Source organism: Mirounga angustirostris, unplaced genomic scaffold (genome assembly GCF_029215605.1).
Source record: "Mirounga angustirostris isolate CCGP_5_RB_7025 unplaced genomic scaffold, mMirAng1.0.hap1 SCAF_4, whole genome shotgun sequence".
NCBI lineage: Eukaryota > Metazoa > Chordata > Mammalia > Carnivora > Phocidae > Mirounga > Mirounga angustirostris.
Genome location: NW_026991712.1, coordinates 136,738,820 through 136,759,474, shown reverse-complemented (window position 1 = coordinate 136,759,474; position 20,655 = coordinate 136,738,820). Strand labels below are relative to the sequence as shown.

Below are 20,655 nucleotides of genomic sequence, written 5' to 3'. Positions count from 1 at the left end.
TCATGACTTGCTTTCCAGATAACCAGTACTTTCTTTATATGAATATTTGGAAGTAGTCTGACTTACAGTCATGAGTTCTGCTCTTAGTTTGTTTTTGAATCTCTTCAAGAATACTTTGTGTATTCTATTTCATTAACTTGTCTTTATGTCTTTTGAGAAAAAACTTACATATACAAGCTTTCCCCTCAGCTTCTTATTTGTAAAACACACACACACTGACTACACTAAGTGCTAGGCTTACAATGGATTTAAAATAATAGCCAGTTAGTAAATAATGAAACACATTCCAGAATATTTTAAACTTTGGAAAACTACAGATTGTTTTGTCTTCTTGTTATTGAATTGTGGTCCTACTAAATTTCAAATAAATGGTATTCTTGTCAAGGACAAGAAAATGTGATGATATCCCATTTCAGGTAGGAAGAGTGGGGCCCCTGCAAATTGTCAGGCCTATTCATGCCCAAATTTCCTTCATCAAAATGTGGGCTTGTGTCAGATAAGCATAAATCACTAGAATAATGCAATATATGTTAAGAAAAAAAAAAAGAAGAAGAAGAAGGTAGCGGGAGGGGAAGAATGAAGGGGGTAAATCGGAGGGGGAGACAAACCATGAGAGACGATGGACTCTGAAAAACAAACTGAGGGTTCTAGATGGGAGGGGGGTGGGAGGATGGGTTAGCCTGGTGGTGGGTATTGAGGAGGGCACATTCTGCATGGAGCACTGGGTGTTATGCACAATGAATCATGGAACACTTCATCTAAAACTAATGATGTAATGTATGGGGATTAACATAAGAATAAAATAAAATAAAAAAATAGAATTTGTATTAGAATATTGGTTTCTGTGAGCATAGATACTGTGCTTCCTTTTGCTGTTGTATCCTTCTTGAGTAGCACAGTGCAAAACTGTAATAGGTGTTGCACGAACCCACCTAGACCCTGAAACTTGAGTTAATTCTTCTTGTATGAACTAGGACAGGGATGGGTGGAGTGGGAGATAGAGAACTTCTGTTTGTTTAAACCTTTGGAGGTCTATTCCCAGGTTCTCCTAAGTCTTTTCTGAAAGACTAGCAGGAAGGACCTGTCTTTTTAGGGCCACAGAGTGAATTTCAGGTGAGACACCTTGGCCCGGTGATAGGACTTCCATTATTTCATGTTAAGATAAGAGGAGAGAGTGACAGTTCTATCTTTTGAACTCCGCGTTGCTCTCCATGGGTATTTGCTGTGTTACGACATTTTCTGTCTTGGAGCCTGTATGAATGGTACACAGGCAGTACCTCATTTGGGGTTCTCACTCCCAACAGTACCAGGAACCACAGTCACTAAGAGATCTAGGAAAAATGAATAACTCTTACCAGTGGTTATAGTACAATGTCTTTATCTTCTCACAACTATTTCATTCATGTCAGCATTAGGGGATGCACTGAACACATGAAGTTCTGTTCAGGGCTGGATAAAGTATGCTCTTCTTTTTCTGAGCTCTTACATAATTTTACCAAAAAAAAGAAAAGAAAAGAGAGAAAGAGAGAAAGAAAAGAAAGAAAGAAAAAGAAACTTGAGAAGATCTTTTATGGGAACAGAGATAGTCAGTTATCCATAATTATCAACATCTTTCTGTCCTAAGATAGAAAGTATTTTTACTTTAAAACACTAAACAAGAAAGTATATGCCTTAGCTAATGTAGTTTTCCCCCATGTTGCAGAATGATAACATTGATTTCCAAAATATATGTTCAATTACAAGCTTTCATTTTAGCAAGTTTAAAAAAAAACAAAGAGAAAGAAGGGGAAAAAAAGAAAGAAAAATTTACAAAAGAGAAAGAAGATAGGAAGCCCTCTAACCCACATGCTATAACTGGTAACCTGTAACAGGGACCCTAAAAATCACCAAGAATTCCAAAAGTTGAGAATTAGCCACCCCGCCCACTTCTTGTTTTCTCTCAAGGCTTTGCCGTCAATATTAAATTCTGATTGTGAGATCACGAGTCAGGACTTTATGACGGATGACTTGATCATTTGGATTCTTATTTCACTCTACTGTACATCATTTTAAACATTTGAATCTCATTCTCCTTTTCTTCTCTTTTCTTTCCCTGTGGTTCCTCCAGAATGTTAAAGATTATTTGGAGTATAGCTTGAGTAAATCCTACAGTTCTTCTAGTAACACACTTGGGATTGACCTCTGGAGAGGGAGAAGGTGTTGCTCAGGAAACTTACAGTTACCACCACTGTCCCAAAGACAGAGTGAGACAGCAAGGACTCCTGAGGGAGATGGCATTTCCAGACCAACCACACTGCCTTTGAGGACACTTCCCAGCATTGCTATCACAACTGTAAGCCAGGAGTGGTGAGTAGTTTTACAATTAAATGTCAGTTCTAAGTTTTATTTTCTGATTATCCCAACATAATTTCCTGTTACTAAAATGTTTGTTATTTGTGGAATAACTAAGGCTATTGACATTTTGAGAATTTGTTTTCCTTTGGGTAGCAAAAGGAGGCCTTTTACACAGTAGAGATATTTTCAGCCTGTTAAGATTGGAAGGAGCCTATTGAAGGAGGAATGAGATACATTTTTATTAATGTCAAGGGAAAACAAAATTACTGCCTATGATCTGTTTTTTTTTTTTTTTTTAAGTAACTATTCAGTGAGCATCAATATGTTTCCATTTAGAAAAGCACAATCCTATGAGAGTACCTAAAGGAATTATACATGTATATGTGACAGGAGATATTCTTATTGCTCTGCTCTACATATAATTATTCCTAGCTTCTTCTTATTACAATACCACTTTACTAATCTCAGTTTATGATTATGTATGAAATAAAACACTTCGTTATAAGTCAAAAGAGGAATGAAAATTATACTGTGAGGGATGGTTGGACTGTTTTGCAGGGTCTATACTTGTAAAAAGGGGCTATTTTAATCTAGGGTTGAGAATTTAATCAAGAACATATAATTTTATAACTGTGATTAAAATTGTGCCGTGATGCTGCTGCAAATGTTTGTTTTATCATATATTTAATAATCAGCATTTTCTTTTTTCTTTTTTTTCCTCTACGTAATTTTCAAATATTTTCCACGAATGGCCTGCTTACATAACATGGAGTTTTATCATTAAAATGAAAAATATTTTCTCTATATTTATATAATTTTAAATTATAAAACTATGGTACACTTTTTGTTTAAAGCATTTATTAAGGAGAAGGACTAAACATAGTCATTAAAATCTGATTTTATGGGGTGCCTTATACACTTGGTACATGCTGAGCTCTGCAGTGCTGATGAGTAGCCCAATATATACCCATTGAATAATGCAGGGCAATTCTTAGTTGGTGGTTATCAAATCCACTCAGAATTCGATCACTGAGACTCTAGCTATTCTAGTTATTGGCATGAAATGGTTCATCAGACAGTCTGGGTGTGATACAGAAGCATGGTAACACATTGTAGGGAGAATGGGTTAAAAACTTGAGAAGCACTGACTTACCATCTTCGGTTGAGCTGAATTAACATCAGAATAGTCATAGCCAATCACTGAGAACTAAAATGGGCGCATCACTCCCAGATCGCTTACTCAATTGCATAGCTTCTGTAATTAGTCTTGGTTATGCTTCTGCAGAATTGCAGATTTGGAATTGTAAAGAATTCCACAGATTTATTTTTCAGCAAGTTGGCACTGGTACAGTTATACCAGTTGTTACAATACTGAAATGCTTTCATACCAGTTGGTGAATGTATGTTTTCCTGAGTTCTCTGATTGCCCCTTGTACCATCCCAGACTCTTTCCCAGAAGTAAATTGCTCACAGTCCAGCAACTAAAGAGGTGATGACTGGCACAGTGGGGGTCTGGTTTTGGCAGGTGTTGATGATATACTTTTTAGAGTAACAATCTGGATAAAATGTACCTTGCAAATTTTGAGTTTATTTAACTCAAGGACACCTTGAGAGTTGTGGAATTGTCCTCCCCATAGAAGTATCCAATCCCGACTGACATTTGGGACATGCTTGTCTATCTCTCTCAGTTGAGGGTATTAATCTGACAGAGACAGTAATAACACTCACCTCGTAGGCTATTGTGAGGGTTAAATATCGTAATCTCTATAAGGAACCGATCTTAGTAAAAAGCACATGTGAGGTTATCAACAAATGTTAGTTTCTCTCCTCTTGAACATTATCCAGTAAAGCCTTTTGAAAACTAGAAACCGTGTCTCAAGTATCAGTGCCCTCATGCTGGGTGTCCATAGTTCAGATTGAAATGGAGGATTTAGCCATTATCCAGAGAGTTTATGTTGTGCAATTGGTAATACTACACGTTAGTAATTCATTCATAGCATGTCTTTCATTTCAATTACCTGGACACTTTTTAATATAGGAGAGAGTATCAGTCATTGACTCTAAATTTATTTTTAAATATAAGTGACTAAAAGCATTTCTATATGTTCCTTAAAAACGTTGTCACCAGAGTATTGATAGTTGCAGACTGATAGAATCTCTGGCTGAGGAATCTGACTGAAAGACATTTGATTAGAAGTGAGGAAGTAGAGCTCCAACTATCATTATTGCCATCAACTTGATGCAAGTTCACAGATGTAAAGGATACAGCCTATGACCATATGTGAGAAAAAATTATACTGACCACTTAGAGTACTGAGAATATGGAATCAACCTCCACGTCTAAACTGCGGGTGAGCAAACTTTCTGTGAAAGGCCAGATAGTGAATATGTTTGGTTTTGTGGGCTTTGCAGTCTCTGTCCTGACTATTCAACCCTGCTGTGGTAGTGCGAAAGTCACTGTAGATAATGCATAATAAATAAATGTAGCTGTATCCCAGTAGCACTTTATTTACCCATACAGGGAGTGGGCTAGATTTGGCCTGCCAGTCAGTTTGGTGACTCCTGATCTAGACTGAAAAGATCTCCTCTGGGACATGATTCTTGCTCTGATAATTGCTTTGACAGTTACAACTGGGTGAAACTGATCTCGAGTTCCTGGTTAGTGTGGTAAATGAGCCATAGGTATAGGGCTGTGTGCTAGAGATAAAATTTTTAAAGCTAGTGAAGGACTTTGAGTGAGTGCAAATGAAAGGTGGTACCCAGTGTATATAAGGTTAAATAGAAAACCACTAATATAAATTTAGCCCTTGTTTGGGGAGAGCACATGGATGACAGTTTCATCATCCCACAGAAACCCAAATGAACAAACAATGGAGAGATAGTACCTACTTTTCAGAGTTGTGATGAAAATTAAAGGTAATGTGTGTGATGCATAGAACATAGTAACCAGCACTTAGTGGTTGTTTTGATGTTGTTGCCATTATTATTGTTGAGGTTATTGTTATATATAGACCAAGTAGCCAGAATTATGCATTATCTATTGTTGGGGATTCTGGGGGAACTTCACCACCTGAGTTATTGGAACCAACTTGGAAATATGATGAAAAAAAAAGTCAGATATGAAAACAAGGTGTTACATCAATTACTGGTAAAGTTGATGTTGGAATATATAATCTCTGTCTGGGCAAGAAGGCTTCTTAAACTGAACACCAGAATTACACAGACTTACCACCCAGTAGCAGGAGATGCTGGGCCTGGGCAGCCTCCCCTTCAGAGGGAGAACCTAGCCCTGTAAAATGTGTAGCAGGAAAGAGCTGTAGAAATCCTGCTCATCTGAGGAAGTACAGGGGAAGGACTGAGTCGTGCATGCCCACCTTTTCCTTCTGGAAACACCAACACAGATTAAATTATGCCTCCTCCCTGAGGAAGACTGAGTAAGGAGCTAGAAGGAGGCGGGGACTGTTAAACTGGTGGCATTCCTAACACTTGGAAGGCACATCAAAGAATGGGAAAAACATATTCTTCTTTACCATTCCCCCAATTGTTTTCCTCTTCCTCTTAAGTCTGGGGTTCCCCCAAGGATGTGGCTGTTCTTTAGAGGGACAGAGCAGGAGAATATCATTAGGACAGTATGACTGCCATCTTTGTGAGCTTGTTTCTCCAATATCAGTCACTGCTTGAGTATGTAAAGATAATAAATCTGAAACCAAAGTTTCTTGCCCTTGTAAATTAAAGCTCAAGGAAGTTAAGGCCTCAAATTTATTCACCTCACCTTCTTAATTTTCTCATTTTATTAGAGGGTTCTTCGGCCTTTTGTAGGGTGAGGGCTTCCTAACCAGTGTGAGCCTAAGTCATCTTCCACTGTAAGGCTCTAGTTTTCTTTGGTCCCATATAAGTTGAATCAGTCCAGTACCACATCTATGGTGTCTTCGCATTTTAAATAGTTAAAGGAGTTTTTTGATTACCACGTTTATCAAAGCAGAGTCACTACAGCCAGATTTAGGAAATAAGCCAATACTCAGCCTTGAAAGTCGACAGTTAACTTTATAATTTTATCTTATAATTTTAATCTTCCTCCAAGGGGATCTTAGAATACTTTACCTCCTTCCAGCCAGCCCTTCCCTGTTTTACAGTTTGTTTTTATCTATTTTAATTACCTCTTTTTTTTTTTTTTTTACCCCACAGTACACTAGCTTTGCATTTAGTCTTTGATTTATATTTAGATGTTTACCAATATCTTTACTTTTAGTTCCCTTTTGTATCTCAGACCCCCTGGGATCACTTGCTTTTTTGTTTGGGTCAGTTCTCTGGAATTTATGCTCATTTTTTTATTTGGCTGAAAATGTCATTTGCTTTCATTCTTGAAAGCATTTTTTCCCATTGTGTAGCAGTTACTTTATTTCAACACTTTGTAATTATTTTCCCTTGTCTTTTGGCTTCCATTGATTTTGGGAAATTGGCTGTAAATCTAATTGTTTTTCACTATAAGTAATCTGCCCTTTTTTGTTTATTTGTTTCTGAATTTCTGAAGTCCAACTTTGATGTGTCTCTGGGTGGGTTTCCTTTTATTTACCCTATATGGAATTTACTGGACTTCTTGCATATGTAAATTGGTGTCTTTCTTATGATATCTGGAATATACTTTTTCATTTTCTCTTCAAATATTTCCTGTGCCAACCTCTCTCTCCTCTGCTTTTGGACTTCTGATTAAATCTACTTTGGACCTACTTCTTTATTTTCCATTTTTGACAATCTCTTCCATTTTTTAAAAAAATCATTTTGTCTTTCTGGGCTGTATTTTTGTAATTGCTTTGATTTGTCTTCCAGTTTGCTAATTTTCTTTTCAACTATGTCTAATTTTCTGTTAAACCTGTTATATTTTTTCAATTTTTGTTATTGTATTTTTTATTTTTAGAGTGTATTTATTCACTTTTTAAATATGTTAGATAATTTTATGTAGTTTTCTATTCTGTGTATGTGTTAGTTATCTATTGCTGCATAATCAATAACCTCCAAAACTTAGTAGCTTAAAGTAACAAACATTTATTATCTCACATTTTCTGTGGATAAGGAATCCACTTGTGGCTTAGTTGGGTGCCTCTGACTCAGCCTCTCACAAGGCTGGAATCAAGTTACTGGCCAATGTTGCAGTCATTTCAAGGCTTGACTGGGTGGGTGGGATCTGTTTCCATGTTCATTTGGTTGTTGATGGGGTCAGGTCCTTATTGCCTGTTGACTGGAAAGAAACAGTCTGGCTTCTCCTGTGTTATTCCCTCAAAGAAGATTATAAATATCAGTTTGCTTGTCTCCCATCTCCGTTTGCCTGAAGGCCGTGCTTTGCTTCTCTAAATGCTTCAGCTGTGAACAGGATGATTATATTTGGGCATCTTTAAATGAGGTGTGATGTCCTCCATGTTAACTCTCCCAGCTTTTACCTCCATTTGGGAGAATGGTGCCATTTTCTCCGTTGCTGGATGGAGGGCTAGAAGGAATTTCAGCTGTTCTCATTATCACAGAGGAGGAAAGTGGTCAGTCGGCTGGGGTGGTGACTCAGAAGCATGGGATGTGCTTTATTGCTCCTACAATGTGTCACAAATTTACAGTCTAATGAGGTTTTTGATAAAAATATTTTACACTTCTGAGCTGCCTCTCAACTACAGATCCTAAAGCCCTGTTTTAGAGATCAAAATACCCACAGATGCTGTGTGCAAATGCCACAGATTCAACAAAAGCTGGCGCGAGTATGGGAAATTGATGACACACACATCTGTTTAGCTCCCACCAGGCTTTACCACCCACTGACATTTTTTGGCTACAGAAACTGTATTTGTGACTTGTGACTTGAGCACTGCTATCTACAAGTCAGCAATTCACAAAGCACCCCCTGCCCCAGGTCCCCATCTCAGGTATGTGAGATAATGGATGATGATATTTAAAATCAAATGTCATCCCTGCCACCCATCATTGCTTATAATTCCATTGAGATATGGGAAGTGCGGGTTTTATGCAGAAAGTACTTAGGATAGGATCTAGCCTGTATGATTTTGACAATTGGTGTAATACTTTACAGTATAGATAATATTCTCACTATCATACATTAGGGTATATAATGTCCTTTCCATCTCCTATTTTATTTAAATTTAATTCCGGGGCGCCTGGGTGGCTCAGTCGTTAAGCGGCTGCTTTCGGCTCACGTCATGATCCCAGGGTCCTGGGATTGAGCCCCGCATTGGGTTCCCTGCTCGGCGGAGAGCCTGCTTCTCCCTCTCCCTCTGTCTCCTGCTCTGCCTACTTGTGCTCTCTCTCTCTGTGTTAAACAAATAAATAAAAATCTTAAAATAAATAAATAAATAAATAAATAAATAAATAAATAAATAAATAAATAAATAAATTTAATTCCACAACAACCCTGTGAGGTGGGCATTATTTCTGAAGGTAAAAACAGAAACAAATAAAAAATGACTTCAAATAAAGTATAATCATTGGAAAAAATCATTTCATACTACAGAAAGAATTTATTTTTGATGTTTGATGGCTGACAGCTTTCAGTTCCCCAACTCTCCCCTTTGCCTCACATCTAGGAAAGATTAAAAAATATGCACCCACCCCCTTAACCATAATAAATCCCTAAGCCACTTTCCACCCCCCTCTCAAATTTGTTTCACTTTAGATAGAACCTGAGCTCTTCTCCCTGGGTAATCCTTTTGCTCTTTGCTCTGTGAATAGTAAACTTTATTTCATAGTTGTTATTCCTACATGTCATTCATCCTGACATCCATAAATTCCTGGTCAGGAGCAGCCCAGCATCCAGCAGGGGATGCTAGGTGCCCAGATAAAACAGGTTTCTTAATTCTAGATAAAGTAATGGTGCTTTTATTCCTTCAAACTTGTGGTCATTGCAGACAGCAACAAAAAAAATATTGTGCTTAACTCACAGCTAAGAACTGAAAGATGAACAAGACATGCTCTCTGTTCTTCCCTTCAGTAGTAACAGCCCATAGAAGAGGAAGATGTTAAATTAAAAATCACAAAATAATGTCACTGGTAGTATGTACAAGATATTGTGAGAATGCAGAAGAGTGAATGGCTATTCTTCCTGGTTTGGACAGTATGTATGTAGACACATAAAAGCATGAAAGAGAATGGAATGTTGAAAGAACTATATTCAGCTTTATTTGGCTGGAGAACGGGGTGAGTGAGGTGAGATGTGGTTGGCAAGGCCCTTGAAGTCTCCTGGTAAATTATCCTGAGGATATTGGTGAGCTATTGAAGGGCTTTAAGAAAAGAAATAAAAGAAGACTGTTCCTATTTTAAACTGTTAGCTTTGATGGCAGTGTGGAAGATAGATTGGCGTGGAGACAGAAAAGTAATTTAGAAGGACATGGCTTATGTCCAATGAGTGGTGATTGATGAGGGAGCAGAAGGCAAGCTGAGGACAAAGCACAAACTGACACCCCACAACCCCCCCCCCCCTCAGGTGTGATCTGTGTGACATTCCCCAGGCACTCCTGGCTGCCCTAAAGCTAAGGAAAAGAAAAACAAATGGTTAACTATATTATAGAGATCACAGTCCTTCAAGACTTGAGCCTCCCTCAGTTTACAAATGCCTTAGTGATTTACAAGAAAAAAGCAATCTTATCAATAACCTAACTTCCAGAAGGAAATGCAAATAAAATTAGACGTCCTTACAACCTGCAGCCAATTGACAAATATTTGAGGCAGGCAGAGTATAATGATCCTCCAGGAAGCTCCTGACTGTCTTAATGTTAATGATTTGCTAGAGGGAAAAACAACTTTAGCTTGACAATAGGAAGGCCTCTGGTATCCTGTGAGTTTTCTTTAGCATATGAAAATCCTTTTGGAACCTCCCTTATCTTTACCTCCCCCAGTCCCAAAGTATGTAGTAAGTCACTCCTCACAACCCTGGTGGCATAGCTCTTTCTGCCCAGGGATCCTGTCCCTGTGCTGTAAGAAAACCATCTTCTTGCACCAAAGATGGCTCGAGAATTCTTTCTTGGTCGTTGAGTCCCAACCTCACCCCACCAAACCTCACCTACTTTCAAAAACTACATCAGCGATGATGGGTGAGTCAGGGCAAAGGCAAGGAAAATGGTCAGAGGAAGATGAATGTACCAGGTACTATTCTAGGAGCTGGGGTATAATGGTGAAAAAGGAGAAAAATTCTCTTTTTATGAAGTTTGCATTCTAATGGGTGTATGAGAGAGAACTCCCTAATATCCAGTCTTCTTTCCAACAGTGAGAAAACTCCAGAGTTGTAGCTGAGCACATGGCTACCCAGGAAGTAGACTACCTTTCAGCCTTTCTTGCAGGTTCCTCTTAGTCTAGGTGGAACCTACGTTCTGGCCAGAACATGCCCTTGAAATAAAGAGGCATCCTTCTCCTTCCATTCTTCCCTTTTCTACTAGCTGGAATGGCCATGCAGTGGTGGGATTTCTTGTACCTTGTGGCCCAGGTGAAACCACAGGGCTGGTGATGCAGCAAAACCAAAGGGCCCTGAGCATGTGACAACTTCATGGAAGTGACCACACCAGACTGGATTTGAATGTGAAGTAAATACAATTCTATTGTTTTGGGTTTCTGTCTGCTAGAGCAGCTGAACCTGTATCATAAGTAATACCGGGAGACAGACGATTATAGTGGAGGTTTACATAAAGGGGATGCCCAGATCATGAATCCCACAAAGCAGTCATCTAAAAGTATAAATAAAGGGGCACCTGGGTGGCTCAGTCGGTTAAGCGGCTGCCTTCAGCTCAGGTCATGATCCCAGGGTCCTGGGATCGAGCCCCACATCGGGCTCTCTGTTCAGCGGGGAGCCTGCTTCTCCCTCTCCCTCTCCCCCCGCTTGTGTTCCTGCTCTCGCTGTCTTTCTCTCTGTTGAATAAATAAATAAAATCTAAAAAAAAAAAAAAAGTATAAATAAATTATATGTAAGTACGTTGTATACAGCTGAATCTGTTAAGCTTAACGTATTATTCAAAATAAGTACTAGCTGTACTTTACATGCAAGGAAGAGGTTTACTAAATGCCCAAGCTAGTCAGTCACTTGCTCCTCAGACAAGAGAGACCTACTTGTGCAAGGAATTTACACTTGGGTGTGCCAGCCAGTGTGATGAAAGGGAAACTGGGAGCTGAATATCCCTTCATTACGTCTTCTCATCTGATGTACTTCATTATGTCATCTTATTATCTGTTGTACTTACGAATCCTATCTCAAGTAAATTGGTTAATTAATAGATAAAGATATGAGTCTGTTTATTGAAGTGCAAGCCGATTACAGTAGTGATTATAATAATTAACAGAAAATATAAGCTGAAACAACGTGAGGAAGGAAGCAAACAAGGTGATGTGATAGAGTAATGGTGAGCTGAGCAAAGGAATGATTTTAGATAAGGTAGCTATAGAAATCTTCCAGGAAGAGATAATATTTGATTGATAACCTAAATGATAAAAAAGAAGTTAATCGGCAAAAAGTGTGTGTGGGGGTACTTCATAGGCAGAGGGAACAGAAATGTAAATGTCCTGAGGTGGGAGAGAGCCCAGGATGTTTGAATAGGAGAAAGGAGTCCAGTGTGGCTATAGCACAAAAAGCAAGGGAGAGGAAGACTATGCTGGGATTAGAGAGACAGGGAGCCGCTAGATTACCTGGACATTTATGGGCTAGAGTAAGGAGTTTTGTTGTATTTTAAGAGCAATGAGAAGCCCTTACAAGGTTTTAGACAAAAATGTGACATGATCTGCCTTTCAAAAAGTAGTGTTTTGTATATGGGTACGATGAATTGTAGGGGCAGAGTGGAAGCAGAGACTATTGCAGGAAGGTGATTTGAAACAGGCTGATGCCAGAGTAGATGGAGAGAAGTGAAAGAATTTGTGTTGTTTAGAAGGAGACTGATAGGGCTTGCTGTAGAATACTTGTAGAGGTCTGGGAAAGGGAGAAATCAAGACCCAATGCTATGCTTTTTGCCCGAGCAGCTGGGTTAATAGTGGTGACATTTGTTGAGATTGAAAACGCCTGGGGAAAGATTTGGCTGGGTGTGGGGGTAGGGTAAACCAAAAAACCTATTTTGTTTCAGGAGAACTTTGGCAAAAGTTTCCAAGGGATCTCTTATGCTCCACTGGTTCCATAGCCAAGCCATACTCTTAAATTGGTTATAGCAATTGTGAGCCATTGAAGAGACTGGCCCTGGGTGGCATCAGGGGAGTGTTAAACTCTAACAGCACATTATACATCATTAGTCTACTCATTGTTATCTTGACCAAGAATCAGTACCTGACTTCCAGTTGTCCCTGAAGATGAGCAATGAACTCTCCCAGTTCAGCTCTAACTCTATGTTATACATTTCACCCACCTGACTCTGGTCAAGGCTTCTTAATTATATATTGCTCATTATTGTTCATTTTCCTGAATCTTTTGCACCATTTATGGAACAACAGCAACAAAAAAGCAAAAATACAAATGCTAAAATATGAATTGTTTGTTTCATCCAATAGAGTATAGGTATTGCTTTAAAGAAATATTTCAGTTTTCCAAATATCCAGCACAGATATGTTTGTACTCATGCACATATTCATCAACCCTTTTACTTCCTTTCATCACCAAATTGTGAATTTCATCTAAGGTGTCAATAGATTGATTTAATATAAAGATTAATTGATTGTCAAGTAAATCTAGTTCCTCCTCTGGCCAATCAGTTTTCATTGGAAGAACAACATGTGAGGGCTTTAATTTAGTTTCCCAATACACTTGATCATTGATATCAGAGTTATGATAGTTTTTAAAAAAAAAATCAAATTATTTTTACTAATTACTTCATTATTATACCAAATAGTAGTTATGAATTAGGCTAAGATCATTACAGAATGTCAGTTAGAATTAACTTTCTGGCAAGAGTAGCCCTTGCCTACGTAAAAAATTGTCATGGACTGGAGTATAAATTTAAGGGCCAGATCTCAGTAAGTTCTGATTTCAAGTCTCTTATCAGCATAACCATATGCCCCCCATTTCATACTACGAGACTGTGCTGATACAGGTTCCCAAAGGACCTTATGTTTTAAGTGATACCTATCTTCCCCTAATCTGTAAAATTCTAGTTAATTGTTCTACATTTCCAATTCTGACTAACTGTACTATTCGGATATGTTTGATTTTTGTTATGCTTAGGGACTTGGCAGTTAGAGAGCACCTAAACAAACTATGTTCTCCATTTAAGAATTTTATTCCTTGTACTTTTGCTACCAACGCCCTGGATGATAGTCCTTTAGATACTTCTGCTTCCATCTGAAGGACCATACTTAACAGTCCCTCTTTGGCTAGTATGAATGCTGCTTCCCATATTTGTACTCTAGTAGGTTAATTATCCGTTAAATTTTTATCCATTTTTATAAAGCTGTGTTATCTGCCCAGGCCATTTGCCGTTCTTTTCCTTATTCCTGAAACAGCATAGTACATAGTACAAAGTATAAGCAGCAAGTACAGGCCAATACATCTTTTTCCTTAGTATGATTCTTTGTATTAGGGTCAAATTTGGCTTGTCTTATAACTTCCAGATCTGTGCCAGCTTTCCCAGTATTCGTTTAGAGCATTTTGGCCAGTGCTGGTTCTTGAACAAACATTTTATTATCATAGAATGTGTATTGCTTAACTACAGGTTGAATATATATTTTGGAACCAAAAATGTTGAGTTCTGCATATAGGTACTAGTAGTCTCCAAATATATTTTGTTTGAGTATGTGCATTTTTAGGTGGAAGTCCAATACACTGTCAGATTTTTGAAATGTTAAAAATTACTGTTCTCGGATAATTCCTTTACTAGATGAGCTTTCAAGAGGAAGAGTCCGTTATGTTGTTAGATCCATTCATATTCTCCATCTCTACCACTCTGGCCACTCTATTCATAAGACCACTGATGATTCGGCTAAGTGCCCAAGTACAGAAACTGGCTGACATTTACTGGCCAAGTCATCTTTGATGTTTTTAAGGTTTCTTCTGCAGTGGATTCTCTCTGGTTGGCATGAACATGCCATAGGACAATCTCCGCACTTGGTGCCCACTCCCATAGGCCCATCCACATGCCTCTTACCCAGACCTTCTTATACCTAGTCTTCAAATCTTGCTGGTTCCAGGGTCCTGATCAGTCAGTCAGCCCAGTCATTAGACCATACATCCCAATGCCAGGCCACTTTTCTTTTTCTTTCCCTAATTGGTATTTTTCAGGGCTACTCTGTAGTGTAACAGCAATTTATTTTCAGCTTATACCCCCATACTGGACCCCATTCACGTACCAATCTTGAACTTTTCCCTTCTTCATCAGCAGATCACAGAAAAGCCTCCATGTGTGCATAGGTGTGAAATAGGGGAGAAGCACGGCTACAGCAGTGACAGATGACATGGTGATTAGGGACATATTTGTGCCATTCTCTTATACTCTCTGGACCTGCCCAAATTTGATCCTAGATGTGTTGCATCCCTATTATGGTGGATTGCTGCTGGGGTCACCTGACCTTATGATTTGTTGGGTCTGTTAGTATCACTCGTGTGGTGGTAAATGTTTAGTAATCATCTCTGAAAAATACCATCCTAACTTGTAGCATCTGCTGAGTTTTGTGGTATAAATATCCCCACAATGGCTGATTTCAAGCTGCCAAAATAAGATCACAGGGAGATGTGCTGTTATAAACCCTCTCTAGCACATCACTATATCCAGTTGGTGATAGAAGTTTTGGCTGCTTGATGTCACGTGGGGTCTTATGGTTTGATGCTCAGTTTTTCTTAGGGTCCAATGTCATGCTTGGAGTGGTTTGTTAATAGCCTATACTTTTATTTTTTTAAGATTATATTTATTTATTTGACAGAGAGAGCTAGCGAGAGCAGGAACACAAGCAGGGGGAGTGGGAGAGGGAGAAGCAGGCTTCCTGCCGAGCAGGGAGCCCGATGCGGGGCTCGATCCCAGGACCCTGGGATCATGACCTGAGCCGAAGGCAGACGCTTGATGGCTGAGCCACCCAGGCGCCCCTAGGCTATACTTTTCTGCCACAGATGTCATAGCTTTTCTCTAGAACCCTAGGAATGTGTACTGTATATAATATATTTTGCTGCCACAAATAATTCTAATACTATGAGTGATGTGGACCAAGCAACTGTCCTAGACCTTATGCAGAACCTTTCCTTGCCTTGGACTCCACTCAAGACCAATAGCTTTCTACATCATCTGACAGATCGGTCATAGCAGTATTTTCAAGCATTCATTTTCAAGCTGCCTCTCAGACCTAAAGAAGCCTGTTAAGTATTCTGGTTCTTTTTTAGTGTTAGGAGTTGCAAAGTAATAACTTATCCTTTACTTTTGAATATCCCAGGATGCCCAGAACACTGGACCCCTAGAAACTTTGCCTATGTGGAAGGCTCCTAAATCTTTCTGGGTTTTGTTTCCTTCTGGAACATGCATGTCTTTCTAAGGTGTCCAGAACACTTGCTACTTCCTGCTCTTCAGGTATGACAAAAAAAAGAAAGCATTTGTCAGTTCAGTGGTGACATACCAAGTAGTCAAGACTATTAATCTGCCCTGGTAAATATACCTGGTGTATTTGGTAAAATAGCTGTAATTGAGGTGAAGGTGCTTGGTTAACTTGTGGTAGTCGATTATAGCCTTCTGTAGATTATTTAGTTTCCACAGGGACAAGACTAGTATATTAATAGGGTCCTATTTGGGGCCACCACTCCTATATCCTTTAAGATTTTGAGAATGGCACTGGTTTTTGCTATCCCTTTGAGATGCTGTTGTGGGTTGAACTGTATCCCCCAAAAGATGTTTTGAAGTCCTAACCCCTAGTACCTGTGAATGTGACTTTATATTGAAAGAGGGTCATTGCAGATGTAATTAGTTAGGATGAGGTCATACTGGAGGAGGTGGGCCCTGAATTTAATATGACAGGTTTTCTTATACAAGATGGAAATTTGGACACAGCTACAGATATTCAGGGAAGATAGATAGAGGGAAGCCAGATGAGGCAGAGACTGGAGTTACACTGCCGTAAGCGGAGGCATGCGGTGGGGGCTGCCAGAGCTGGAGGCGGCAAGGAGGGATCCTCCCTTAGAGGCTTTGGGCAGAGCATGGCCCTGCTGACATCTTGGTTTCAGACTTCTAGCCTTCAGAATGGTGAGAGAATACATTTCTCTTTTTTTAAAGCCACCTGGTTTGTGGTACTTTGCTATAGCAGACTTAGGGAACTAATACAGAGGTGATATAACTATTTTGTAAGAATTATTATCCTCCTGGAGGGAGGATCTTCCTTATGGCTTTCCTATAATAACAGCTCTTACTTTATAATTCAGAGAACAAAGTGAGAATTCTGTCAATTGCCAAGTATATTCATTTCACTATAAGACATAGTTGGAACTCAGTTTCTTAGCTGACTTCCATATATCTCTACTCTTTTTTTTTTCTTTTCAAGATTTTATTTTATTTATTTGACAGAGAGAGAGAACAAGAGAGAGGGAACACAAGCAGGGGGAATGGGGGAGGGAGAAGCAGGCTTCCCACCGAGCAGGAAGCCCGATATGGGGCTTGATCCCATGACCCCGGGATCATGACCAGAGCCTAAGACAGACGCTTAATGACTGAGCCACCCAGCCCCCCACCCCCCACCCCCTGTATACCTCTACTATTAGTGAAAGGTCATGATGGTGTTTGGGATCTTTGGCTAATAGTTCAATCTGTATGCAATAGTTTTGAAAGACCTGAGTAATCCACAGAGCTAGCTATGGTATTGCAGGATCTTTCCTTTTCTTTAGTTGATGTGTTCTGGGTCAGAGAACTGGGCATGTGAATATAGCTCTTCATTGGGGCTGGCTGACCTCAAACTTTTGCTCATGTGTTCTTGATCCCCATTGCATGTATGTGTGTATACATATACATACATACATGTACCTTTTTTGGGCTGCATATCTATCTTGCTCCTAGGGATGAAATGTTTTGTAAGTCAATTCCATAAATTTCAGGCCTTGCTGACTCAATCTGGACTTGTTGCAGTTTCTAGTAATTCTGTTTACCTTCCTTCTAACGGGTATATGCTGCCACTGATGTCCACTATTCTTGGATTCTATCATCCGCATTGCTATTAGGGAATGCAGTACTAAATAATATCTCCTGTCATTATTCCTAGCCTATTGAATGATGTGATGTCTTTCTAACCTCTCTGCCTTGATAAAGTGTTCCTGTGACGTCCTAAGGAACATGGTCAGCCACAAGGTTTTTTTACCTTAGCAAGTAGACATGCTTCTCTGAGCTTTTAAACCCTTCCTCCATACTTTGATACAGCAACTGTGGCATCTCTGTGTTGTTTAATATAGGCCTTTGCCTTTTTCAGGTGTTCAGGGGCCATTCATTCCAACAGCCTATTACAGCTGGCATCAGGATCTTTTCTGGGGTATTAAATCCTGTATCACCGGAAGGTACCACTGTATTGATAACCCTCCCTAATTCAGCTTTATTTCCTGTTTCCTCTTGACCTAGCCCCACCAGAAACCATTCCTATTTCCTCAAGGTAGCATCTCTTTAGGCATATACTTTCTCTTTTGCTTTAGCTGGCTAAGCACTTCCTAGATCAGTTTATACTGCTATTTGACTTTAATTATGAGCCAAGAGAGGAGGTGAGGCTAATCATGAAAAGGGTAAGAAATATCTTCTAAGGCACTTGCCTCATTTGAGGACTTTGTAGAATTTCAAGCATGTGTGTGTGTGACTAGCTCTATCTTCTGATAAGGGGGAACTGGCCATTTCTTTAGGCCCATAAGATTCAGAATTCGAGGACTAAGGAGTTGAGGTTTTTTTGTTTTTTTTTTTTTGAGAGAGAGAGAAAGCAGGGTGGGGCAGAGGAAGAGGGAGAGAGAATCTCAAGCAGGCTCCACACCTCAGCACGGACCCGGATGCTGGGCTCAATCGCAAAACTGAGATCATGACCTGAGCCTGAGTCAAGAGTCAGATGCTTAAACAACTGAGTCACCCGGGCGCCCCAGGATTTGAGATTTCTAACTGTGACTACACAGATAACCCCTTCCAAGTGTCAGGTTCCCACTTCTTCCCCTTTAGGGCCCTGAGTTTGTGTAAGAGAGTAGCCTAGGCTGGGATTCAGCCTTTCCTGAGGCTCTGCTAACAATTCAGTCCTGTCCCTGTTCTGCTATGACTGTTGTCCAGCTGCAGGAGCAGAAATGCACTTTAAATGCTGCCATGGAATCCCTCTTACTGTCACACTTTGATTTAAATTGTTCATTAATAGACCCGAGCCTACCATTTTCTCTTTTCAATCAGTGGTACCTAGCAACAAATAACCAATTCCACAGTTCTTAACATTATTATGTTTTTATACCTCTAAAACACCCAGGATGTTGTTCCAGCTGTTGCAGCCCCTTGCACCTGTACCCATCACAGGCTGTCATAGGTGGAAGCCAGAAGAATGCTCTAGCATTCCAAGGACTACCCATGTTTTCCTTATTTCCCGTGATGGGATTCTCATTGACATCCAGCCAGAAAATGGTCCAATTCTAAGATTTCCATATTTAGAGTCTGCTTCCTGGGAATATTTCTGGTGTCAACTGTCTTAGATTGGGTTCCTTAGAACAAACCTGAGATAAGGATTCTTGTTTAAGTGCTCTTTGGGAATATACTCTCAGGAAAAGGGAGGTGAGGGAAACAGAACAGGGCAGGAAAAATGGCAAGTACGAATGTGGTCTCAGTAGAGATTAGCTTCAGTCTGATTCCCACAAGATAATCCAGAGCACGAATGACATGACCAAGCCAGTCTCCTATTGGGGCAAGTGGGCTGACCTTTTGAATTCCATGCCAGCAGGTCATTGGCTGGCCCAGTAAACCCTGGTTACGGGTGGGGAGAAGTATAGCTTCTCAAGCAAGATGCTCCCATTCTGTCCAGGGCAGTCCTCTGTATTTTTATCTCCAACAATCACAGCAAATGGGACAGGGGTGTACCAGCCAGAGTAGGGGATGTGGGCAGACACCAACAGCATCCACCACAACAATGTAGAGCTATTATTAACTGCAATAATCAGCAAATTTTTTGAGTTATTCTGTATCTAAGGAAAAGAAATGTATTGCTTTAAACTGTTAAAATCTTCTCTAGGCTTCAGTAGGAAGGTAGTATTAATCTTTCCTTCTTTTTAGTGGGATTACACTCAATTCCACTGATTATAAAACCCAAATTTCCAATTCACCATCTTTGACTAAGGACCCTCACACCAATTAGATCTCCCCTCCCCTCCGCAAATTGGGAGTGTTATTTCCCACTGTGACTTTGGTTTATTTCATCAGTTTTTCTCTCCCCCTTTTACCTTTGTTTTTACTATATAATGATTGGAGTGAGATTATAAGAACAAGTTCCTTCAGATACATTGTCCCATTTGGAATGGCCTTTTTACTTTCCATGCGCAAGTGAAAATGTCTCTTTACTAGTATACATTGTTTTTGAAAAGGGGACAAAAAGTAAAAAAGGAAAGATGAAAAGGATGATCCAAAAGGAAGGTACTGGTTGAGAATGACACTTCTATTTCCTATTTTTTTTAGTGTGAGTTTGGGAATTTGTGTTTTTTGCCAGCCAAAAAAAAAAAAAAAAAAAAAAGTATAACTTCAGCTCAGGGCTTCAGTATTCCTGAAGGGTTTGTAAATAAGTCATTGTCTCCCCAGTTGACAAAAAGCAGTATATGATTAGAACCATCCTGTTCTTCTTTATTCCCCAAAGCTCTGAGAACATGTGGAATAAGTAGCCTATGCTCCATAAATACCAGAAAAATGGTGGTGCATGCGGAAGTGCTTTGAAAACTGAAACTTCACATAAAAATAAGGCATTGTGGCTGCTTTAAATTAACCTCTCCGAAGTCTGTACTAAAGTTGTATTCACATTATATCCCTTTTCACCCCAGACATAAATCCCTTGTTCCAGCCTGAGATTCTTCCTCCCACTTGCTGCAGTCCCCTTTTTATTTTCTCTTCCTGAGGTATCAAAATTCCACCCATAATTCTGGTTTGAATCCCTGCTGTAGGAAACAAATTCTGATATTCCAGGATTTGACAACAGAGGGTGCATCTCTCTGTGGGGAAAACCATACTGGAAACCTGTGGGCCTCACTCTTGTCTACTGAGAATCTCCTGCCTGAGGCAAATTCCTTTTCTTAGGATGGCATCCTCAAAGTGTGGTTGCCAAATCAGAGTGTTAGCATCACTAAGGAACTTGTTAAAATGAAAGTTATTGGCTCCAACCCAGTCCTATTAAACTAGAGACTCTGGGTATGGGGCCCAC

General features: G+C 39.6%; 1 protein-coding gene across 1 annotated transcript in view; it reads left to right on the top strand.

Moving 5' to 3' along the window:
* The window catches only part of LOC123859516 (3',5'-cyclic-AMP phosphodiesterase 4B-like), a 258,595-nt gene that overhangs the window by 102,751 nt on the left and 135,189 nt on the right, over positions 1-20,655 (top strand). The window contains exon 3 of the mRNA XM_045897476.2: positions 2,108-2,346. Within this exon, the coding sequence (XP_045753432.1) occupies positions 2,108-2,346 (239 nt within the window). The remainder of the gene's footprint in view (positions 1-2,107; positions 2,347-20,655) is intronic.